A 22,885-nucleotide genomic window follows, 5' to 3' on the forward strand; every position below is an offset into this window, starting at 1 on the left:
CCACACCAAGCAGTGCTCAGGGCTTTGCACTCCTGGAAGGTGCAGGGGACCATACGCCGGAGATCAAACCCAGGTCAGCCATGTCCAAGGTAAGCACCTTGCCCGCTGTACTATCTCTCCGGCCCTGTTATCAAATTTTAAAGCAAAAATTTCCACATTTGTCCAACAATTCTATTTTCAGGTACCTCTCTTAGAGAAATACAGCTATGTCCTAGAGGCCCGTATCAGAAAGTTAATTGCAGCAGTAAAAGATAGGAAACTAGCCTAAAGCACCTTAAATCAAGACACAGGTGTTCAGTTGAAACAAGTCAAATCCACATAGCTGTGCTCAGGGGCAGCGGCCTCACCCCAATCCTGGGGTGAAGCACAATGGGTTTTATAGGAAAGGGCAACTCCCATCAGTGTCTAGGGGTCATGTGGTGCTGGGGACCAGGGAACAAACCCAGCCCTTTAAGTGGCCAATCTGTCCCTGAGGGAGAGTCTGCAGGAGACTTCTGGGAAGGATGTTCACATTTTTATTTTATTTTATTTTGTGGCTTTTTGGGTCATACCTGGTGATACATAGGGGTTACTCCAGGCTCTGAACTCCGGAATTACTCCTGGTGATGCTTGGGGGACCCTATGGGATGCTGGGAATCAAACCTGGGTCAGCCGCAATGCAAGGCAAATGCCCTGCCAACTGCACCCTCCAGCCCTGGACGTTCATTGGATCAAAGTCCTGCCAGAAAGAGGCTATTTTCTCCCTCTCCCCCTCCCTTCCTTCTGGCTTGGACACTCTCCTGCAGAGAAAGCGCTGAGTTGGGAGGTGCAGCCCACCCATGAGGTACAGGCAGAGACCCTCAGACACCCCAACCAGAGACATTGTAGAACTGCCAGCTGGGCTGAGAAAGGAATCAGTCCCCTCCAGAGTTAAGTGTCCTTATTTACTCCTTTGTGACTTTAAACCACTGTTTATCATCCTGTGTTCAAACACATCATTGACCTAATGACAAAAACAAACAAACAAAAAGCTATTAGCAAGATAGGCACCAAAACTGTTAATAGAGGTTCCCTGGGCTGGGAAAGAAAAAACTTCTTTAAAAAAAAAAAATACATCCTCCCACCCCACCCCCTGCTTTTTATAAACATGTTTGACTCTATATATTTAGATTCTAATTTCTACAATCTTATCTTCTTTTCCTCAGGCCCTTGTTCATTGATATTTTCCTCTTTCTTTGTTTTGTGAATGCCCTTCTAATCTTCCAGGGAAACACAGTATAAAAAGAATCCAAACAAATGCCACAAAAGGCATCAGTACTAGAAATAGAAGTCCATTCAAACAAGGAATTTCAAAATTTAGAACAACCAAAAAAAAAAAAATCCCAGAGTCAAGGACTTTAAATTGGGTGATTGGGTGTTGCAAGTTGAGAGGGTTTTAGTGTTTTGTTTTGTTTTGTTAAAGGAACAGGTAAGGAGTGGTATTGGCAAAAACAAAGGTATGGGAGAGGCAAACAGTTTAGCTCACTCCAGGAAACAAGTAGTGCAAGCCTTCTAGAGCACAAGGTGAGGGAAAGACTAGAAGCTGGGAAGCAGCTGGAATAATGGCCTTGGGTGACTGTAATGATGCAATGAAGGCTCCCTGGAAGCCTGCTCTAAGCTAGGCGCTATTCGAACCTCTCTATAGAAGTCTTTACAGGCCCTTTCCAGAGGAGGAAGACCAGAGATGAGCTGTTGAAGGACTGGGAGAGATGCGCTGTTTTTAAGCAAGAGTAGCACGTTGAGAAGAGATGGATTTTTCTTTGGGGGTTACACTCAGCAGCACTCAGGGATCAGTCCTGGTGGTAGCTGGGAAGCCATATGGAGGTGCCAGGGATAGGGATCGATCCTGGGTCGGCCACGTGAAATTAAGTGCCCTACCCGCTGTACTATTGCTCCAGTCCCCAAGATGAACTGCACTTTAAAGACATATCTCTCTGTACATACTGAAATCATTACATATGAAACATCTTGACTTTGCCTCAAAATAACCAGAGATATTGTGGGTGGAGATACAAATATTTCCAGGAGCTGATCATTACTAAAAAGTGGATGAGGACCTTTCCCTGACACCTCAGCAGTGATCAAATGTCACCAGTTAGGTATTGTTGTTCATAGAGTGAAAAATGATGTAGTGCCAAATTTCCTACCTGCAGTGTTTGTCACTATCTACAGCTTTGGCCCCCCTACGGGGAAGGGGACAGAACAGCATTTCAACAGGGTAAAGGTAAAGGCCCTCCCGTTGATCGTCGATTTGCTCGAGCGGGCCCAGTAACGTCTCCATTGGAGACTTTGTTGTTACTGTGTTTGGCATATCGAATACTCTCGGCAGCTTGCCAGGCTCTCTGATAGAGGCGGAGGAATCGAACTCGGGTCGGCCATGTTGGCCGCTTGTAAGGCGAACGCCCTACCGCTGTGCTATCGCTCCAGCCTTCAACAGGGAGTCAGAGGATATTTTAAGGGTGAAATTGAAGTAAGCAGGCAGGCAGATAGGGAAGGCCCCTCCCAAGTCAATGGTAGTGAATTTCCTGGGAAGTAATAGCTCTGACCTCATGGAAAACTAGTGCCAGTCTGTAACAGAGGAGCATGGACAAAATCCCTCCAACAGAAGCTCCTGAAGAAACAAAAGGCCAGAAAAGGAATTTCAAAGCATACCATCACCACTCCCAACCCCCTTGGTAACCTCCCTAGCAAGGAACTTTGACCTAGGTTGGAGAAACCCTATAAAGGCTACCCTGGACAAAGGAAGCACCACGTATGCTGCCTGAGCCCATGTGCTGTTTCTGCCTATGTGGCCGAGCACATGCGGTGGCTGAGCACATGTGTCTCCTGCATCTCGCCTCTTGAGATGTGTATTTTCATGCTTTCATGTCTAATGCTGGAATGTGTGTAGGGACTCTCTCCACCCTTGGAGAAGCCTGGGTTCTCTCTTGACCACGTTACTCTTCACTCTCTCTTTGTCTCTCTCACTCTCTCCCCTCCACACCTTCAAGCCCCCACCCCCCACCCTCAAATAAAATATATTTATTTCACTGCTTGTCTACTCCTGAAATTCCTTTTTGCAAGGTGAGACAAGCCAATAACCCTGGGTTCAAGGTGGCAGAGGCAGCTCAGGAGAAAGTGACTGTCTTTCTCCTCCCCACTTCACATGAGCCACCTGTGGGTCCCACCGACATCAAGATCACATAAATTGGGGGGAGGGTGCTGGTTATGAGACTAGAGACCAACAGGTAGGATGGAAGGGTGAGGGTGGGGGCAGAAGAAAACAAGTCTGAAGGGGACCATAGTGTGAAAATGTTGAGGAACAACACCGGTCTAGAGAATACAAAAGCAATTTGGTAAAGTGCAGGGAAGGATAGAAATGTGCTGAGTTGGGGCTGTTGGGTCATGTTGAGTTTGCTGCTTCTTGTGGCAATGCACTGGCATCTAAATCAGTGACCCTAACATAAACATATTTCTGTACAATTATCCACATGATCGCTAGTAGAAACACATTATAAAGCCAAAATACATTTTACACAGCAAAGAAGTTCCAGTATTTCCTTCGCATGATTTAATGGGCTGTATCTCATTTTATTATGCACACCCCACTTTGAGGACCACTGTTTCATGTAAGGATGGCTTTAGAATTGTGTTGTGCAGCCCTTCTGAGCCCATTTACTTCACTGTAAAGAGATCACATTCCTTACAGAAACCATGAGATTTGCACGAGTGAAAGTTACATCCTGATAGCAACATAAAGACAGCACCAGAGTCATAAGCTGTCCTTACCGACCACTCTACCTGTACCCACACCTCCTGTCCTAGCCATTTCCTCCAGATTAGAGTAACAGAAGACCAGGGTATCTGCACGATCAATTTGGAGGTGCATTTACAAGGTAGCTGGGAGCTGACAGCAGAGGTGAGTAAGCACTTCCTTTCATGGGCACCTGCTTGCATCCCGTCCCCACCAGCAGTACAGATTTACTGGTGACAACCGCTTCTGTCTAGGCTGAGAAAGGAGCATCTCTCTCAACAGATATGCACACACACACACAGAACCCAGTAAGACAAGGGACTGCTCACCTGTACTTTGCTCTAAGCAGTTTTCAAGCAAATTTTCAAGTTTTAAAAAAAGTGTGATTTATTCTGAAGCATACAATATTCCAACATTAATCCTACCACCGTCAATTTCCCGCCATCAGTGTTCCCGTGCTCCCTCCCAGTCCCCCCACACCCACCCTCACAAGACACTTTGAGAGGTACATTTCAAAGTTCAGTGGTTGCAGTTTAAATCTTGTTTCCAGTGTTGTTGAGTCTGCACTTTAGATATATAGGTGTGCCACTTTCCCACATCGCAGGTATACCGGAGGCCCCCGACCTCATTACTTCCATTTCTTCCCTTTCTCATCTTCTTCCTCCCCTCACCCCATCTTTTCTTCCATTCTCTGTCCTTTTCCCTAGACTCTATGGTCAAGGGTGATCTAGGAATCCCCCCTTTACATTTCCTCATCCAGTTATTCTTTAGACCACAGGTGAATTCATCTTGTGTTTCTCCTCCTCCTAGCTGCACTCAACACTGTCTCTTCCAGGTTGCAGCAAGTTGTAGAGTTTGTCATTCCTTGCAGCTGTGTCATATTCCATTATGTATATATACTGCATCTTCATAATCCATTCAACTGCTGTTGGACCAGAAGACTAATTCCGTATCTTAGTTATTTTACTAAGTGCTTCAATAACAGTGTTCAGATGTCCTTTGGAACGAATGTCTTGGGGGTAAATGCTCAAAAGTGGAATTGCTGGGCCCCAACGAGACCCAAAGTTGCCGCCCACGAACGGCTCTTCCAGCTCCTGAACGGCCATGATCCCAGCGGCATGCAAACCAATCTTGGAACCCAATGACTTCTGGCAGAAATGCTTCTGGACTGTGAATTAAGCTATGGCCCTGTGCCACCTCGGATGGGAAAGGGCATTGTCCCTTCCACCTTTTCCCCTCAGTGGCAGCATGGTGACCACCATCTTTCAGAGTCTATTGGACAGAGAGGTACAAGCCTGCAGTGACGAGACATGCCGGGTCTCATGGGATGGGGACCAGAACTGACCCTTCTCTCTGCCTCGACAAGACCTCAAGTTTTTGCCCACGCATGGCTTCTCCGGCTCCTGAATGGCCATGATTCCAGAGGCACACAAACCAATCTCGGAACCCAGTGGCTTCTGGCAGAAATCCCTCCGGACTTAACTACTAAAAACATCAGAAATCCAAAAGCATATGCTCTTCATTATCAGCAACAGAAAACAAATTATCTAATGATGCCTTTTCAGCAGGTCTGATTGTTGGGGGGAAATTTCAAATAATAATGGTAGGTCTTCTGATGAAAAATTGAATGTAATCGAAGTAGAGAGTCAAGTGGAAATCATCTGCCACACAAGCAAGGGGAGGGATGAGATGAGGGGTATACTGGGGTTCTTGGTGGTGGAAAATGTGCACTGGTGAAGGGATGGGTGTTTGATCATTGTATAACCAAGACTTAAACTTGAAAGTTTTGTAACTGTTCTCATGATGATTCAATTAAAAAAAAATCAAACATTAAGAAAACAAAATAAGTGGAACTGCTGGATAATAATGGCATCTCAATTCTAAGTTTATAGAGAACTGCTTTCCACTGGGGCTGGACCAGACATTCTCAGCAGAAGTGAATGAGAATTCCTTTTTTTTTTTACCACATCCCTGCCAACAGATTTTTCCCACTATTTTTGATACATGTCATTCTCATTGGTGAGAGACCTCACAGTCCTCTTGATTTGGATTTCCTTAATGGTAAGTGATGCTGAGCAAATTTTTCTCAGAGAAATTTCAAAAGAATGGCAATACTTTAGTGTGTTCAAAGTTCACAGGAATGGAGGAATGGATGCAATAAAGATTTCACCTCACCAAATTCCCACGCTTAAGAAACCTCAATCTAACCTGTGTGGTTCTGGAGGGCAAAAGCTCACAGCTCAAGCTCCCTCCCAGCACCAACAGAAATGGATCATTCATACTCTGAAGCTGCCAAGGGAAGTTCCTGACAGCAGGTGCATCTCGATGAAGAATTAACTTGCCCTGACTGCAAGAAGCAATGAGAAGCTGATCCAAATTCCCGACTCCCAACAAAGGGGGGAAAATGGTACTAAAAGACAGGACAAAAGATTAGTAGCACCTCCTCTCTGTGTAACAGTATATTTCTGTGTACTTTGGAGATTAGAACTTGGAATTCATTACTCTGCCTAGTAAATATAAAAAACGATCCAGAGAAGGCAAGAACGCAGAGGTAAACACATTAAGCGCCGCTTTCATCGTTCTCTCTAGAACAAACTTCTGCTTATCTTTCACACCCTAAAAACAGCATCCAAACAAGTATGGTTTGTGCTCCTTTCTGAAACAATGATTCAGCTAGATAAAGACAGGATGATGGTAAAAAGCTAGAGGCAGGTCTATTACTCACGTAACACAATACCGCCCCCTAGCAACCCAAAAGAGGAATAACACTAATAAATAAGTATTTTTGGAATATTAAAGCTTTGCCCTAGTTCACTGTGGAAGTTATAGGTAACAAAGGGAAGGACAAAGAATTCTCACAATTTCACAACAGACCACCTTAACAGAAAAGGCCCGTACTCCCTCCCATCTGAAGCAGCATTCTCTCGAAATGCTTTTTTCTCTTTCCTCATATTCCCTACATAAAAAAACGTTTTTTAAAAATCAAGTATTCTTGAAAGATGCTAGAACAAACAAACACAATCCAAACCAACCGGGCTATTCCAGGTCATCCCAGTAGGCCTGTAGACAGCAAAGGTAATCCCCAATCCTGTTGGTTGGAATAGGTAGGTGACATGTAGATCTCTGGGCAGAACCAGAGCCATCTTCTGTTGCTTGAACATCTCTCTCTTCTACCCTGAATTCTTCCTTTTCCATTTTTAAAAAGGAGGGGCGATCAAAAACTTGTCCTACTAGATATTGCTCATAAGCAATCTCTTTAATATTACTTTAAATGTTAGCTTTTCCCCTAAGATATGAAGGGATTAGAGTATGGTTATATTCTGATTAAAGAATTACTAACCTTTAAACCGGAATTAAACACATTTTAGTTGGAGTAATGGGGCTGGAGCGATGGCACAGCGGCAGGGCGTTTGCCTTGCACGCAGCCAACATGGCCGACCCGAGTTCGATTCCTCCGCCCCTCTCGGAGAGCCCGGCAAGCTACTGAGAGTATTTCGCCTGCACAGCAGAGCCTGGCAAGCTCCCCGTGACGTATTCGATATGCCAAACACAGTAACAACAAAGTCTCCAATGGAGACGTTACTGGGCCCGCTCGAGCAAATCGATGCTCAATGGGAGGGCCTTTACTTACTTACTTACTAAAGAATTACTAACCTTGAAACTGGAATTAAACACATTTTAGTTAGAGTAATGGGGCTGGAGCGATAGCACAGCGGTAGGGCGTTTGCCTTGCATGCAGCCAACATGGCCAGCCCGAGTTCGATTCCTCCGCCCCTCTCGGAGAGCCCGGCAAGCTACCGAGAGTATCTCGCCCCCACAGCAGAGCCTGGCAAGCTCCCCGTGACGTATTCGATATGCCAAACACAGTAACAACAAAGTCTCCAATGGAAACGTTACTGGGCCCGATCGAGCAAATCGACGAACAATGGGAGGGCCTTTACCTTTACCTTATGGATATATGCAGAAGTAGCTATTGGCGACACAAACGTATCAGGTCTTCACATGCTCCCTCCCTTCCACATAATCATGACCATTCAAAGTACTGAAATCTGGGGCTAGAGGCACATGCTATGCAGGCACAGTGAAGCCCCATGTGAAGCTGTAGCACTTCAGGGCCCCCAGCATCACCAGGTATAGCACCGGAGGTCCCAAGCACCAAGTGTGAACCTGTTGGTCCCCCAAATACTGCAGAACCTGTGCAGCATTGCATCCCTGCATCCTAGCACAGAACCATCTGGCCCGAACTGGCAGAGCAATGCCCCTGGAGCACTGTGAATCCCACCTCCCCATCCCACCCTTCAAAGATGTACAAAATCCAGAAAAGACCTTTCATTTAAATAAACACTTTATTTCATTTTATGAGACAGCACAACTGCCTGTCAGAGAGCCCGGCAAGCTACCAAAAGTATCCCGCTCACACAGGCAGAGCCTGGCAAGCTTTCTGTGGTGTATTCGCTATGTCAAACTCAGTAACGACAACAGGTCTCATTCCCCTGACCCCGAAAGAGCCTCCAATTGTTGGAAGACGAGTAAGAAGAGGCTACTAAATCTCAGGGCTGGAACAGACGTTACTGGCACCCCCTCGAGTAATTCCACAATCAACGGGGTGACAGTGATACAGTGATGAGCTAGCACCATGACTCTTATATCAATGACGTCCACCAGAACTCTTAGCTGATACTTCGAAACATGGGGAATTGTTAAGGTCAAAGCTGGCTATAAAATATCTACCCCATATTGTATTTAGTTATAGCCAGATTCTTCTATCACGTTTATTATTAAATGTATCCGAGTTGTACAAGTAGGCAGACAAAGAACAATCACATACACTTGTTTTCAAACAGAAGTTATGTGTTTATTAAGACAATTCTATTAAATAGGCATAACAGGACCAATAAATCATATTATACATTCTGTAAAATTTCTAAGATTTATCAGGATATTCTTTTCATGTGGCTCAGCTGAACCTGAAGAAAGAACAGAAGAAATGATACACTTGATTTATGGCTACTGGTCATTAACAAATCATGTACTAGAACTGTAATTTATTTTCCTTAACTAAATTTCTACGCACACCCAGAATTTCTCCTCAATATCTATTAATCTTGAAGACCAAATGTCAACTGTGATAAAAAGAACTGAAAAAAGCTCAACCCCAGAACTACCAACCATCTTATCGCAGGTCAAAGATCAAGTTACAGGACCAAAGTATGTCCTCATAAATTTGAACACAAATGTAACGATTATTATTTGCATTAAATGGGTTTGTGACAATTCACTATTAAGCTACTGGACAAGCCACATAAAAATCTTTCAAGAAATAGCTGCAAAATAAGAGGGCTCATGCAAGTTGTGAAGAGACTTACTCTTCCTGCAAAGTATATTCTCCTTGTGTATTAAATGATTACCAAATTCTGATGATCATTACTGAACTCATTATTAGAGATGTAACGTCAGAGAAAAACAGCCAGATTGCTGAGATACAGGCTAAGAAATTCCCCAGAGTTCAAGTACAACTAGATTCTTTCTGATCTACTCTTGCATTCCACTACTCTCCATAAAGATACAACAGGTGCAGTGAACAGTAGCAGTTCTGCTAACTCAGCAACGTAACTCTAAAATATGTAGAAGCAGTAATAAAAAAATTTCTTACTTCGAACAATTTCTCTAGAAGTCTGAATAATGGTGCAACCTGAAAAAGTAAAGGACAAATCATCTTAACGATTTTTTGATTGCTCAGAGTATTATCAATCAGATCACAGAACAGCACTTAGGAAGATTTTCGAAGGGAAAAATGCAATCAATCATTCTCAGCAGGCAGTCAGGTTAAGGCTCCACAATCTGACATTCTGTAGGATTCTAATGCTAATAACTCAGATTTCAGGGGAAAAGTATCAAATTTGGGAGCCTATAAAATACCCTATCAACCATACCTAATAGAAATGTTGTCATTTTACTCTGGTGAAAACTCCAATGCCCTTTAAGGCTTACTTAAAAAAAAAAAATCCAGTTATAATAATGATGCAAAGCTTTGCAAGAGAATTTCTAAGTACAGTACAAGCTTGCATCCTTTTATATATTCTGAACTCAATCACTCCAATAGTGATCTGAAAATAAAATGGTAAAATTATCAATTTTCCTGGTAAAATCCATTTTCCTTTCAAAATAAAAAGAATTTAAAACCCCGTCATTATTGTTTGCTACCTTCTCTTTACATAACGATCTACTCAAATTCCATTTACATTCCTCCCCCCTCCACTTGCATCTCAGCATAGTTCAGAAGCAGGCATTCCCAGAAGCATACAAAAACAGGCTTCTATATAGCTTTCACTACAATGCTAGAGTGTTCAACAGTTTGGGTCAGAGACAAAAAAGAAAGTTATTATGCTTGCCTTGCACGCAAGAGGTCCTAGTTTGGTTCCCTATACACTGCCAGGAATGACCCTTGAACACTGTCAGGTGTACCCCTGAGACTGCCAAGTGTGACCCAACCCCCCTTATTCCCCCTCAACCACCCCAAAAAGAGAAACACGCAGATCTCCATAAAGAGACATCTTGTTGTCTCTCATCTAGAGATGATATAATTAGGGTTCTCTGTTCCAGCTTCACAGACAAATATGCCTGGTACAGAAACAGGACTAGGATAGAGCATGCAAGTTTTCGGTAGGTTTGGGGCTGGAGCGATAGCGTAGCGGGTGGGGCATTTGCCTTGCATGCAGCCAACATGATCCACACAGGTTCAATTCCCGGCACCCCATATGGTCCCCTGAGCACCGCCAGGAACAATTCCTGAGTGCATGAGCCAAGAGCAACCCCTGAGCATCGCCGGGTGTGACCCAAAAAGCAAAAAAAAAAAAAAAAAAAAAAAAAAAAAAAAAAGTTTTAGGTAGGTTTCACTGTAGTTAACATCATTATTTACAACTACAGGTAAACATGTAATGAGAGGAGGCCTTTAGGGTCACAGCTGGGGGTGGTAGGGCCGACTAATAGCTTTGTGCCCATGATGCAGTGCCTTGGTAAGCACCCTTAAAAAAATAATAATGCACTGACTGCACACAAAAATTCCAGCTGTAGCACAATATTATTTGGTAGGATTTAGTAAGTTACATAAATTTTTAGAAGGATCTGGGAACACTACTGCCATCCATTTATATAGCATTCCCAGAGTCAAAAAATAACATACAAAGTTAAGTCAAATTTCGGTAGCATGTGAAACCTGTACGTGAAAGTGCTTGTTAAAAATTTTTTTAATAATTTTAATAATTACATGTGCTGATAGACATTAACCAAACTTAGTGTGGTGATCAAATGCAACATATATACACATCAAATAATTATTTTGCATATCGAAAATTAATATATTAATATATTAATTATATTATATTTAATTCATTATATTTAATTTAATTATATTATATATTATATATAACATTATATTTAATTAATTATATTAATTATATATTAATTATAATTATATTAATTTATTAATTAATATATTAATATTATTATATATTATATATGATATATTTTATATATAATTATTATATATATAATATATATAATAATTATATTATATTATATATTATATTATATATATTTTTATATATATTATATATAATATATAAATATAAATATATATTATATATAATTATATTATATATAATAATTATATATAATATATAATAATTATATATTATATATTAATATTAATATATAATAAAATTAATATATTAATATATTAATCACTTTTCTATATTGATTGTAGTATAATTTTAAAAAGCCACTACTACCCCCTCAAATTTTCCAGATTAACCTTTTCTCTGGTTGTGACATTTTATGGGAGAAAAATGCAATTTTGTTATAGAAGAACTATGAAAATCAAGTTAAGCTTCCTATAGGTAATCATTTATAATTAATAAACTGTAAATAATAAATTGTATATAACTGCAAAAATATCAGACTGGCATTTTTTCTCAAAAGAAATTAACAAATATTTCTTACTTAATGTTAACACCTACCTATACAGTAGAGCCTTGCCCTTTTCATTCCCCATGGCAAAATACCCACTTCTGGGAGAAAAATCCATGGTATGAACAAGAGAAATAGTCTTCTTTTTCACAACTGGAAAGTTTGAAAATACTGTACAGGAAGGAAGGTGAACCTGGAAGGAGATATTAAGAGGCTTTAAACTAAAGTAACTGGGAACTCCTTTCTTAAATTTTAATCTTTGTGCTGGAATTAAACTGTTCATTTTGATTATAGTGCACACAAAACACAATTCTCTTATTGTAGCAAAGTGTTCCAAAATTTGATTTTCAATGCATTCTTGATTAAGACAGAGGGAAGAGATCTGAACACAACATTCCACAGAACTCAGGGTCTACACCAAGTTCAATGCTTGGGGACCATGCAATGGCGAGAACTAAACCAGGGCCTTCTGCATGCAGAGCATGCACTCTAGCCTTTGGGTTATCTCCCTGGCCCCATTTTCTTAATGTTGTTAATGCAGCGTAAGTTTTGCTAGTGCCTGTTAGACTCAAATGTTTGCTGAACAAATAAACTAAAGTGAAAAGTCAACAGTAATACCCATCAGTACCTAACTTAATGACTACAGTAAAGAATAGGAAAATTTGATCACAAGGAACACTTCAAACATTATGAGAATTCTGATTTTATATAACTGAAGACTAAACAAAGTAATATCAATATCATAATTTCCTTTCTTCATTTTGTTTTTTCAACTATGTCATCTACTCTTAGCTTTTTGCAATTGCTCCTCAAGATGGACAACCATGCAAACCGCTTAAGAGCCAAAAGTTCACCCGAAGCCAGGTCTAAGCATGAGGAGGAAATCACTTTCTACAAGACTATTCTGGAAAGCACGAGTCCAAGAACAAGACAAAATAGACAATACTCAAGGTGTGGATAAATAAAACCTAAGCATGGTAACAGTTATCCTAAGTAGACTGGAATTTTAACTACTCCCATTTCAAAAAATGTTTCGCTCTTGCAAGAAATTTTATGTTTAAACCCACAGTTACCATTCAACTATGTATGTCTCGATTACCTGTCATCATCCATAATTTCAGATGAGATTTTATATAAATGTTTACAAACTTAATTTGGTCTACTCCCTTTTCAGAAAACAAAAACAAACAAAAAAAACCAGTGACACCCCACCCCAATGTACTGTATTTCACTGACCACACACTGAATAGTAGGAGTCTTCCTAAGAAATCAACAAGTTTAGTGATTTATACAAAGATTTGTCCATAGTTTTATGCCAGCAGTTTGAATTGCAATCTCGTCACATAATTTTCAAGTTCAATCTATTTTCAAAACCTAAGAATCACCTCCACTCATTCGTTACTCATTAAGGAGCCCTAAAAAAAAGTCGATGAAAGACAACCACAAAGAAATTAAGTGTCTGACTTAAACATATTTCTTTATGCATATGCTGAAAAACTGAAAACAAAGACTGCTTTAGAAATGTTAAGATCAGACAACACAGCTTTCCCAAAAGAACTGACAAACACTAATTTAGTGGCTATTGTATCTCATTTCTACAATAACCTCAAGAAGCTATAATACAAATAATTCTACATCAAAAAGTAATACAACACTCATTATATTATTTTTCAACTTAGATTTAAAAACTATCAAGGATAAAAGAAAGGGCAAGGCACTGTTACCAATCTGACTGCTTCTTTCATCTTGTCCGAAGCAATTGCCAAGATTTCTGTAGTAGGATTAAAGGTCAGAGACGTAACACCTGTTACCAAGTTCATTATAGCTTTTATTGGCTTTGGGTTTGTTTCTTTGAGACAAGATTCTTGATTATAGACATTTACCACTCCACAATTAGAACTGCAAAGAGAAAAAAGTAGTACAAGAGATTAAAAGCAAGAAAAAAACTTTCACAAGATAAGTGAATACATAGTCACTCCCACCAATTAATGAGTAACTGTAGTATCATGTTATATTACAAAGGAACCTGTGGGGCTGGAGAGTTAGTATAGCCCAAAATGCCACCAGGGATGGTCTGAAAAGTAAAAGAACTCCAAGGAAGCAGTGGCTGCAGAGCTAATCCCAGGATAAAACCCAAACATGTTTTACAGTTCTACCTCATGTTAATAACTCTAAGGTTTTTTTGTTTTGGAGACCGTAAGTTGTGGTATTCCCCACCAAACCCCTATCTCGGTACTTGGGGATCTGCTCCTTGTGGTGTTCCATGGACCATGCAGTACAGGGTATCCCGCACCTGCCCACCCCGTTATCTCTCCAGCCTTCCCTCTTGTTACTTCCAGCTATCTTTCAACTGCAAGTAGAAACTAGAAAAATCCAAGAAAACACTGAATCACTGTTACTCATTCCTTCAATATTAATTGTCTATTTCATACCAAAGATGCAAAGGTGAACAAAGACATCAATAAGTGCCAGCCTTGGCATTTGTACTCAATCTAGCATTCCAATGTGTGAATAATGAAAGCCAAATTTCCTCTATTGCTTCTTTTTTAATTCTATTATATTGTGAGAAATTCAAAATTAGTGCCAAACAATCGCCGTGACAGAAATCTTAAGTTTTGAAACTACATTCGGCTGGGAATACTTGTAGTTCACAGTTAAGTGATTATTCACTCTAACGTCACTGAAATGTTAACCAGCAGTGAATATATACCCAAATGCATATAAAGAGTAATCTTCAGAGGTACCCTCTCGGAGAGCCTGGCAAGCTACCGAGAGTATTCGATATGCCAGACACAGTAACAACAAAGTCTCCAATGGAGACGTTACTGGGCCCGCTCGAGCAAATCGACGATCAACGGGAGGGCCTTTACCTTTACTTCAGAGGTACAGGAGGTAACGCATTTGCCTCGCATGTGTTTGGCCCCAGCTCTATACAGGACACTGTATATGAGGAACCAAGCACTACTAGGGGGTCATTCCTGAGCAGAGAGCCAGGAATAGGTCCTGAGTGCTGCCAGGTATAGCCCCAAAATAGGAAAAACAAAACAGCAAACATTTAAAAAGTCAATCTCGGAGCTGGAGTGATAGTACAGTGGGTAGGGCGTTTGCCTTGCACGCGGCCAACCCAGGTTCAATTCCCAGCATCACATATGGTCCCCTGAGCACCGCCAGGATTTAATTCCTGAGTGCAGAGCCAGGAGTGACCCTGTGCATTGCCGGGTGTGACCCCCCCCACCCCAAAAAAGTAAATCTCAATGATCTTAGCATTGTCATTATTATTCAGATTCATGATTAGACCATGATTAATAAACAACAAGTCCTTGTAACCCCATACTTAACTTGCAAATGCATTGTAACCTGAAATGGTGACAAGTATCCCATTAAGTGTACTCTCATTCCTACTACTCAAACATACTCTTTTAATTACTTAAGATGGCCTATAAGGATCCAAAAATAATTTATGTAATACAAGACCTATTCAGCTCACATGAAAAGATTATACAGTTGAAAGATTATATAGTGGAAATTTTAGCTAACACAAATAGTATGTTAGAATTAAATATTTACTGCTTTAGTATATTTTTAATTTATTCCCACATACTTCTCCATTTGACTCAAAGAACCCTTTAACAAGAGCTAAAAATGACTGGAAGGGAGGAGTTCAGTCAGTCGGCTACAGGGCTCGACCACCAAAAACCATCTTCCTGATATGCCTATAACATCTGAAATTTCTCTAACAATCATTGACATTTATTTATGAGTTTAATAAGAGAAATCCAGTATATCCTTTGAACAAGCATTATCAGAATCCAATAAACCAAAGGGTACTTCAAATCAAAGTAGATTCTTTCCGTTGTGGGCCTTTCAAAGAGTACAAAGCGACTAGGAAAAAAAAAAAAAAGGCCAAAGCCAAAAAAATTATTAACTTCACAAATTTGTGGGAATTAATTTTTATTCTTGCTCCAGAGAGAGGCAAACTAGTTATATTTAAAATTCCTGAAAATTAGGGGCTGGAGAAAGAGTACAGCAATTGGGAGCTTGCCTTGCATGCAGATGACCATTCCAAATGGGTCCCCAACCACCACCAGGAGTAATTCCTGAGAGTCAGGAGTAAGCCCTGAGCATCACCAGGCATGGCCCCAAAACAAAAGAAAACAAAACAAAACACATTTCCTAAAAATTAATCACTGTAGAAGAACAAAGCTATCCCCAGAAAACCTGCTAATCACAAATTGCTGCCACAGTTGTGAGACACATGTTATACTTGGTATCACAGCCAAATTCCACAGCAAATTCTACCTTTTCATTCTTCCGGATCCCAAGATGATGGGGACCAGAAGCCTCAGTAGGTGCTATTCACCTAAGGGACCTCTCTGAGAAAGAATTCAGATATGAAGTCATGAAGATGTTCAATGAATTCAATGAAACAGTCAGATAGCCAGTAAATTGAAAGAGGACATGAAAGAAACAATGGATCGCACAATCGAGAACATACATAAAGAAATAAGAGAGCTCCTCTCTGGAAAGAAAGATGGTGGCCGCACGAGAGCCTTGTGGACAGCAGGTTTGAGCCGGGCTCGGCGGGAGCGGCGGGGACCTCATGGGAAGGGGGGCTTTGTGGGCCGTCCCCCACGCCCCACCGAGGTCGCCAGCTGCCCCCCACGAGCGGCTCTCCGGCACGGCCACGGCCCCGGAGGCACAAGGACTTAGCACAGAGAACCAGCCGCTTGGAGCAGAAAAGCAAATGGACTATGTGTTAAACCGTGCCACCAAGCCTGCCCGGAGGGGAAAGGGCGTTGACCGGCCCGCCAGCTCCTCTCTGGAAAGAAAGATGGCGGCCGCACGGGAGCCTTGTGGACAGCAGGTTTGAGCCGGGCTCCGCGGGAGCGGCGGGGACCTCATGGGAAGGGGGGCTTTGTGGGCCGTCCCCCACGCCCCACCGAGGTCGCCAGCTGCCCCCCACGAGCGGCTCTCCGGCACGGCCACGGCCCCGGAGGCACAAGGACTTAGCACAGAGAACCAGCCGCTTGGAGCAGAAAAGCAAATGGACTATGTGTTAAACCGTGCCACCAAGCCTGCCCGGAGGGGAAGGGCGTTGACCGGCCCGCCAGCTCCTCTCTGGAAAGAAAGATGGCGGCCGCACGGGAGCCTTGTGGACAGCAGGTTTGAGCCGGGCTCGGCGGGAGCGGCGGGGACCTCATGGGAAGGGGGGCTTTGTGGGCCGTCCCCCACGCCCCACCGAGGTCGCCAGCTGCCCCCCACGAGCGGCTCTCCGGCACGGCCACGGCCCCAGAGGCACAAGGACTTAGCACAGAGAACCAGCCGCTTGGAGCAGAAAAGCAAATGGACTATGTGTTAAACCGCGCCACCAAGCCTGCCCGGAGGGGAAAGGGCGTTGACCGGCCCGCCAGCTCCTCTCTGGAAAGAAAGATGGCGGCCGCACGGGAGCCTTGTGGACAGCAGGTTTGAGCCGGGCTCCGCGGGAGCGGCGGGGACCTCATGGGAAGGGGGGCTTTGTGGGCCGTCCCCCACGCCCCACCGAGGTCGCCAGCTGCCCCCCACGAGCGGCTCTCCGGCACGGCCACGGCCCCAGAGGCACAAGGACTTAGCACAGAGAACCAGCCGCTTGGAGCAGAAAAGCAAATGGACTATGTGTTAAACCGCGCCACCAAGCCTGCCCGGAGGGGAAAGGGCGTTGACCAGCCCGCCCGCTCCTCTCTGGAAAGAAAGATGGCGGCCGCACGGGAGCCTTGTGGACAGCAGGTTTGAGCCGGGCTCGGTGGGAGCGGCAGGAACCTCATGGGAAGGGGGGCTTTGTGGGCCATCCCCCACGCCCCACCGAGGTCGCCAGCTGCCCCCCACGAGCGGCTCTCCGACACGGCCACGACTCCAGGGCATAGAAACCAATCTCTTAATATCTAACTTTTAATAGAAATTCTTCCAGGGTCAGTAAGTAAAATAGCAGAAATTCAAAACCGCGCGGCCGCGATAGCAGCCGCGCGACATCATTTTATTCTTAAACCAAGTTGTAGAAAGCAAATCATTTCACAACGCTGTTTCAGCATATCTGATTGTGGGGGGTGGGTCGTAAACTCTAAACAATAATTGTGCATCTTCTATCGAAACAATCTATCTAGTCAAAGTAGATTATTAACTAGAACTCATCTGCCTCACAAGAATTGGGAGGGGTGGGAGGTGGGGGTCTATTGGGGTTCGGGGTTAAAAATAAGTATTGGTAAAGGGAAATGTGTTTGATATTTACATGACTGAGACCTAAACCCGAAAGCTCTGTAACTTTTCCCACAGTGATTCAATAAATAAATAAATTAAAAAAAAAAAAAATAAGAGCAGAAATTGGAAAGCTACCCAAGGTGATGGGGAGAGACATTCAGATGCAGCTGCCGCAATTTTAACCTCGAAGAAATGAACAATGTGATAGAAGAGTGGGAAGTGTGCCATATTTCACAATAAGACCCATCTGACTTACCATTCATGGAAAAGTTAACTGAATTTTCTTTATGGATCAACTGTATTTTGTCATAAAAATCCACTCAGGAAGTTTTGAAAAGTGCTAACACAACACTTAGCAGGTCTGACAGCTTACAATCATATTTTAAGTATCCAATGTCTCCTCCTACCCATCTTGAGACTAAAGTAGGAGAATAAAGCCATCTTTTTTCCAAGGGCACAAATCATTTTTGTATGCTTTTTATTTTTTGTGATAAAACAGTAATATGTCTAGATAAAATGTTGTTTTTTTTTTTTTTTGCTTTTTGGGTCACCACCCAGCAATGCTCAGGGGTTAGTCCTGGCTCTGCGCTCAGGAATTACTCCTGGTGGTGCTCGAGGGACCATATGGGATGCCAGGGATCGAACCCGGGTCAGCCGCGTGCAAGGCAAACACACTACCCACCATGCTATCGCTCCGGCCCCAAATTTTCAAAAATACGATCAAACAGTATTTTTATGCAACATGTTTTGATATGTACCTAGCCAAGAGGGGAAAAATGCATCAAATAAGCCAGTACTTTTGCTTAAAACCAAATTCTTTGGGTTTTACTTTTAATAAATTGGAAATAAAAAATTTATATACTCTGGCTATCACACAGATGTTTGTTAGGATAAAGTACATAGTAAAGTATCTTAAGAACTGATAAATACTATGTTAAAATAAGTGTAAAAATGTTACACTATCATAATAAGGAATATTCTAGGAGATTCATGGCTACTTAAAAAAAAAACTGTTGGATATTAAAATAAAGAATGTGTGGGGTGGCAAGGTTTAGCCATCTTCTATGCCCTGCCCTCTATAAAATCACTTTTTATTTTTTATGGGAAGCCGTAACCAGTGGTGTTTTAGGGAACCATGCAGGGCTAGGGACAAGGACTTTGAATTATCTCCACTGTCCTAAAAATGAGTTTTAAACCCAAAGTTTAACTAAATCTGCTTCCTTATCAATGAGAAAGCAAAAATAGTAATAGGAAATAGGAAAATAATGTGATCAAATGAGTATTTCAAAAGAAAAAAACACAAGGACATAAGGTAATTCAGTATTTGCTGAAGAGCAGGCATTATCATTAAATACTACATTAAGTCAGATGTAGAATCAGAACTGTGCAGGGCCAGATAAATAGTACAGGGGTTAAGTTGTTTCACATGTAGCGACACAGCTCAATCCCCAGCCCTGATATAGCACCCCAGAGCACTGGCAGGTATGGTCCCTCAAAATTAAAAAATAAAAATAAACATATATTTTTTTAAAAGTCTGGTTTGGGGGCCAAAGAGACCATATGGAACTCAATGAAGTTAAGGTACTTGCCTTGCATCCAGCCTTGTCTGAATTCTGAGCACTACACATGGTCCCCTGAGCACCACCAAGGAGCACTCCTAAGTTGAGAGTCAGGAATAGCTCCTGAACACCACAGGAGTGGCCCAAAAACTCCAATCCCCCTCTCCCAACGATAGAAGTATACCAACTTTATTACTGAATTGTTTATAAACAGAACTATTCAAGCACCATTCAATATCATCAACTTTTTGGAACTTTCTTATTTTATTAGCACAATGCAATTACAAGTTTTACAAGCCTCTCTTTACTTACCCACAAGCAACGTACTGTCCATTCCTCGATGTAGCAATGCTCAATCCATATAGACTGCCTTCATCAACAAATCTGTTAAGGCACTTTCTGGAGTTCACATCCCAAACATAAACTTCACCATCCCCTGAAGGAAAGTCCAAAAGGGTTTTGGTTAATTTTGGTTGTTTTTTTTTTTTTGGGGGGGGGGGGTAGGGGCGGGCGGGGGGCTTTTGGGGTCACACCTGGTGATGCTCAGGGGTTACTCCTAGCTCTGCACTCTGAAATCACTCCTGGTAGTGCTCGGGGGACCAAATCAAATGGGATGCAGGGGATGGAACCCAGGTCAGCCATGTACAAGGCAAACATCCAACCCGCTGTACTATCACTTCAGCTTGGTTTGGTTAATCACAACATGACCATCCTGTTATTCGTCGATTGCCTCAAGCAGGCCCCAGTGACGTCTCCTTCATCCTAGCCCTGAGATTATATTCAAGGCTCTTTAGGAGAATGAGACCCATCATTGTTACTGGTATTTGGCATATTGGGTACGCCACGGGGAGTTTGCCAGACTTGGTTTGGTTAATTTTGTTTTAAACTTCAAAGGCAAATGAACTAACCATTCTAAGTCTAGTTTTACTAGCACAAGGTACTACCAATAAAGATCTACTATAAATACTCTATATTTATATTAGATCTAAAAAAATTGATCTAAAACATTTCTTACATAACTAGTCCTTAATAAACAGTAATTTTACAATAAGAATGGCTTGGGTTGAATTCTCAGGAAAACTTCCACTTCATGGAGATAAACCACAGGAGCAAAACTATGAAAATGCAGGCTGGAGAAATAGTCTGGGAGGGAAGGCACTTGCCGTGCATGCAGACAATGCTGACTGGATGCTCAGCATTGCATTATGATTCGCCCCCACCCCAACACCATCATGAGTGACCCTGAGCAGAGCATAGCCACGAACACAGCAAGTGTAGTAAAGAAAAGTAATTTTAAAAACCAAAACAAAATACTTCCTTAGCACTGGTCTCCCAACAACTATTAACAAATACCACTGTCTGTAGCACTGTCTTCCTGTTGTTCTGCTCGAGCGTGCCCAGTAACATCTCCATTGTGAGACTTCTTGTTACTGTGTGTGGCATATCGAATACGTCATGAGGAGCTTGCCAGGCTTTTGCCATGCGGGTGAGATACTCTCGGTAGCTTGCCGGGCTCTCTGAGAGGAGCGGAGGAATCGAACGCGAGTTGGCCAGGCTGGCTACATGCAAGGCAAATGCCCTACCGCTGTGCTATCGCTCCAGCCCAGAGTTCCTAATATAATATACGCTTAAATGATGATCAGAAAAGGAGTAAGTCAAGAATGAACTGAACCCAAACAGTTCACAATATAAATGCAGGGCAGGCGATGTGGTTCAATGGTAGAGTGCTTTGCATGGGTTTGCCTAGATTCAATCCCCACCACAGCACCAGACGGTCCCCAAGTACCTCTAGAAGTGAATTCCAAGGACAGAATCAGAATCAGAGAGTAGCCCTCAGCAATGTCAGGTGTGGTCCCAGAACAAACAGAAAGACATTGTACAATTTATCTATCACCTACTAATTTAAATATAAGAAATGTATCACGCTAAGTGAAAGGAGTGAGAGAGGGACAGAATGACTGCACTCATTTGGAGAATATAAAATAACATAATATGAAACCAACATCCAACGACAGTAGACCCAAGGGCCAGGAATACTGTCCCATAGTTGGAAGCCTGTCTTGATGCAAGCTGTTACAACTTAAGAGACAGGACCCCCACGGGGAAGGACAAGCTGAACCGACCTGAGGACTTAGTCTGGGATTTACGGTAAAAGCCTTGCTTGCTCTCAGAGCCTAGAGAACTAAGTGTTGGGATCTTTGTCACTTACTGTATTTATCCAAACAACTGCAAGTATTATACAACTAGAGGGAAAGATAAAAGCAATGATAGACAGAATGTCTCCTTGAGTTAATCTCCCCAAGAGAATTGCATCTGCCAAATGTTTATCTATGTAAATGATCAATCACACCTATATCCTTACCTCAACCCCCCTCATTTATTCTGTAAGTGTGCTACCAGCTCTGCATTAAATGGGCCATTTTCACCATCAGGCTGTGGTCCCCCATTTCCCTGTCTCTCTGTCTGGGGTGGCCTGAGGAGTTGGGGAGGCAGGTGAGGGGCATCCGTGCAGCAGCCCCAATTTACTTTGTGAAATCACACAAATGGGCATCTAATTGCCAAAATCATCCTTATTTTTTCCTGTCATCTACAACATGTGAAACTAATCACCATCCTCCCCATACCCATTACAATTTCTGAAAAAATTCTTTGCCTGTAGAAAGGTATCAACCCCCGTCTAAACAGCTCTGAAGTTCATCTTCCTTTATTCTTATTTCTCCAATGAGAATTCAATGAATGTCACTGTTTCAAAATTTTGACAAAATTCCCCAAGCTGGAGTAGAAGTCGAGGTTAGACAGTAGCAAATTAAAAAACATAACAAAAAGTTTAGACAGTTAGGTTAGTCTGAAAAGAAAAAAAAAATCAAGATAGTAGAACAGGTAAGGTGCCTGTCTCACGGCTTGATCCCCAGCACCCCTATACAATCCTGAGCTCTGAGAGGAATGAGTCCTGAGCTCAGAGTCAGGAGCAGGAGTTAAGCACCAAGCACAACCAGGTGTGACCCCCAAAACCAAAATTAAATTTAAAAAGAAAAATTAACATATTAGCAAAGGCTCCTTGCTAACATACAATATTTATGCTAATAAGCTATGCAAAGATTTTAGAACACTACTCACAGGAACATTACTCAAACATCATCCACCAAACAATGGCAGTCATTCTAAAATTATGAAGGCCCCAAGATCCCTCAGGAATGGAAGGAGAGTCAAAGAGCAAATGGGCTGTCCAAAAGGCAGAAGTGCAGCACAGCGTAAGACAGAGCTCATCAGGGACGAGGAAGGTTGGTCAAAAATGCAAAACAGCCCTCCATTCCCACGTGAAGCCCAGTGGGGAGACATCAGTACAGCTCCGCGGGACCGCCCACCAATCCATCGG

At 42.3% G+C, this 22,885-nt stretch overlaps 1 protein-coding gene across 1 annotated transcript in view; it reads right to left on the reverse strand.

Annotated features, from left to right (window-relative positions):
• Nucleotides 1-8,562: 8,562 nt before the first annotated feature.
• Nucleotides 8,563-22,885, reverse strand: part of LOC130035851 (U3 small nucleolar RNA-associated protein 18 homolog) — a 37,391-nt gene continuing 23,068 nt past the window's right edge. The window contains exons 10-14 of the mRNA XM_056127771.1: nt 19,822-19,945; nt 13,444-13,618; nt 11,770-11,912; nt 9,405-9,443; nt 8,563-8,718 (exon numbers count right to left, since the gene is read on the reverse strand). Coding sequence (XP_055983746.1) covers nt 9,419-9,443; nt 11,770-11,912; nt 13,444-13,618; nt 19,822-19,945 — 467 coding nt within the window. The 3' untranslated portion in view covers nt 8,563-8,718; nt 9,405-9,418. The remainder of the gene's footprint in view (nt 8,719-9,404; nt 9,444-11,769; nt 11,913-13,443; nt 13,619-19,821; nt 19,946-22,885) is intronic.

The sequence above is a fragment of the Sorex fumeus genome, unplaced genomic scaffold, assembly GCF_029834395.1.
Source record: "Sorex fumeus unplaced genomic scaffold, SorFum_2.1 ptg000063l, whole genome shotgun sequence".
Classification (NCBI taxonomy): domain Eukaryota; kingdom Metazoa; phylum Chordata; class Mammalia; order Eulipotyphla; family Soricidae; genus Sorex; species Sorex fumeus.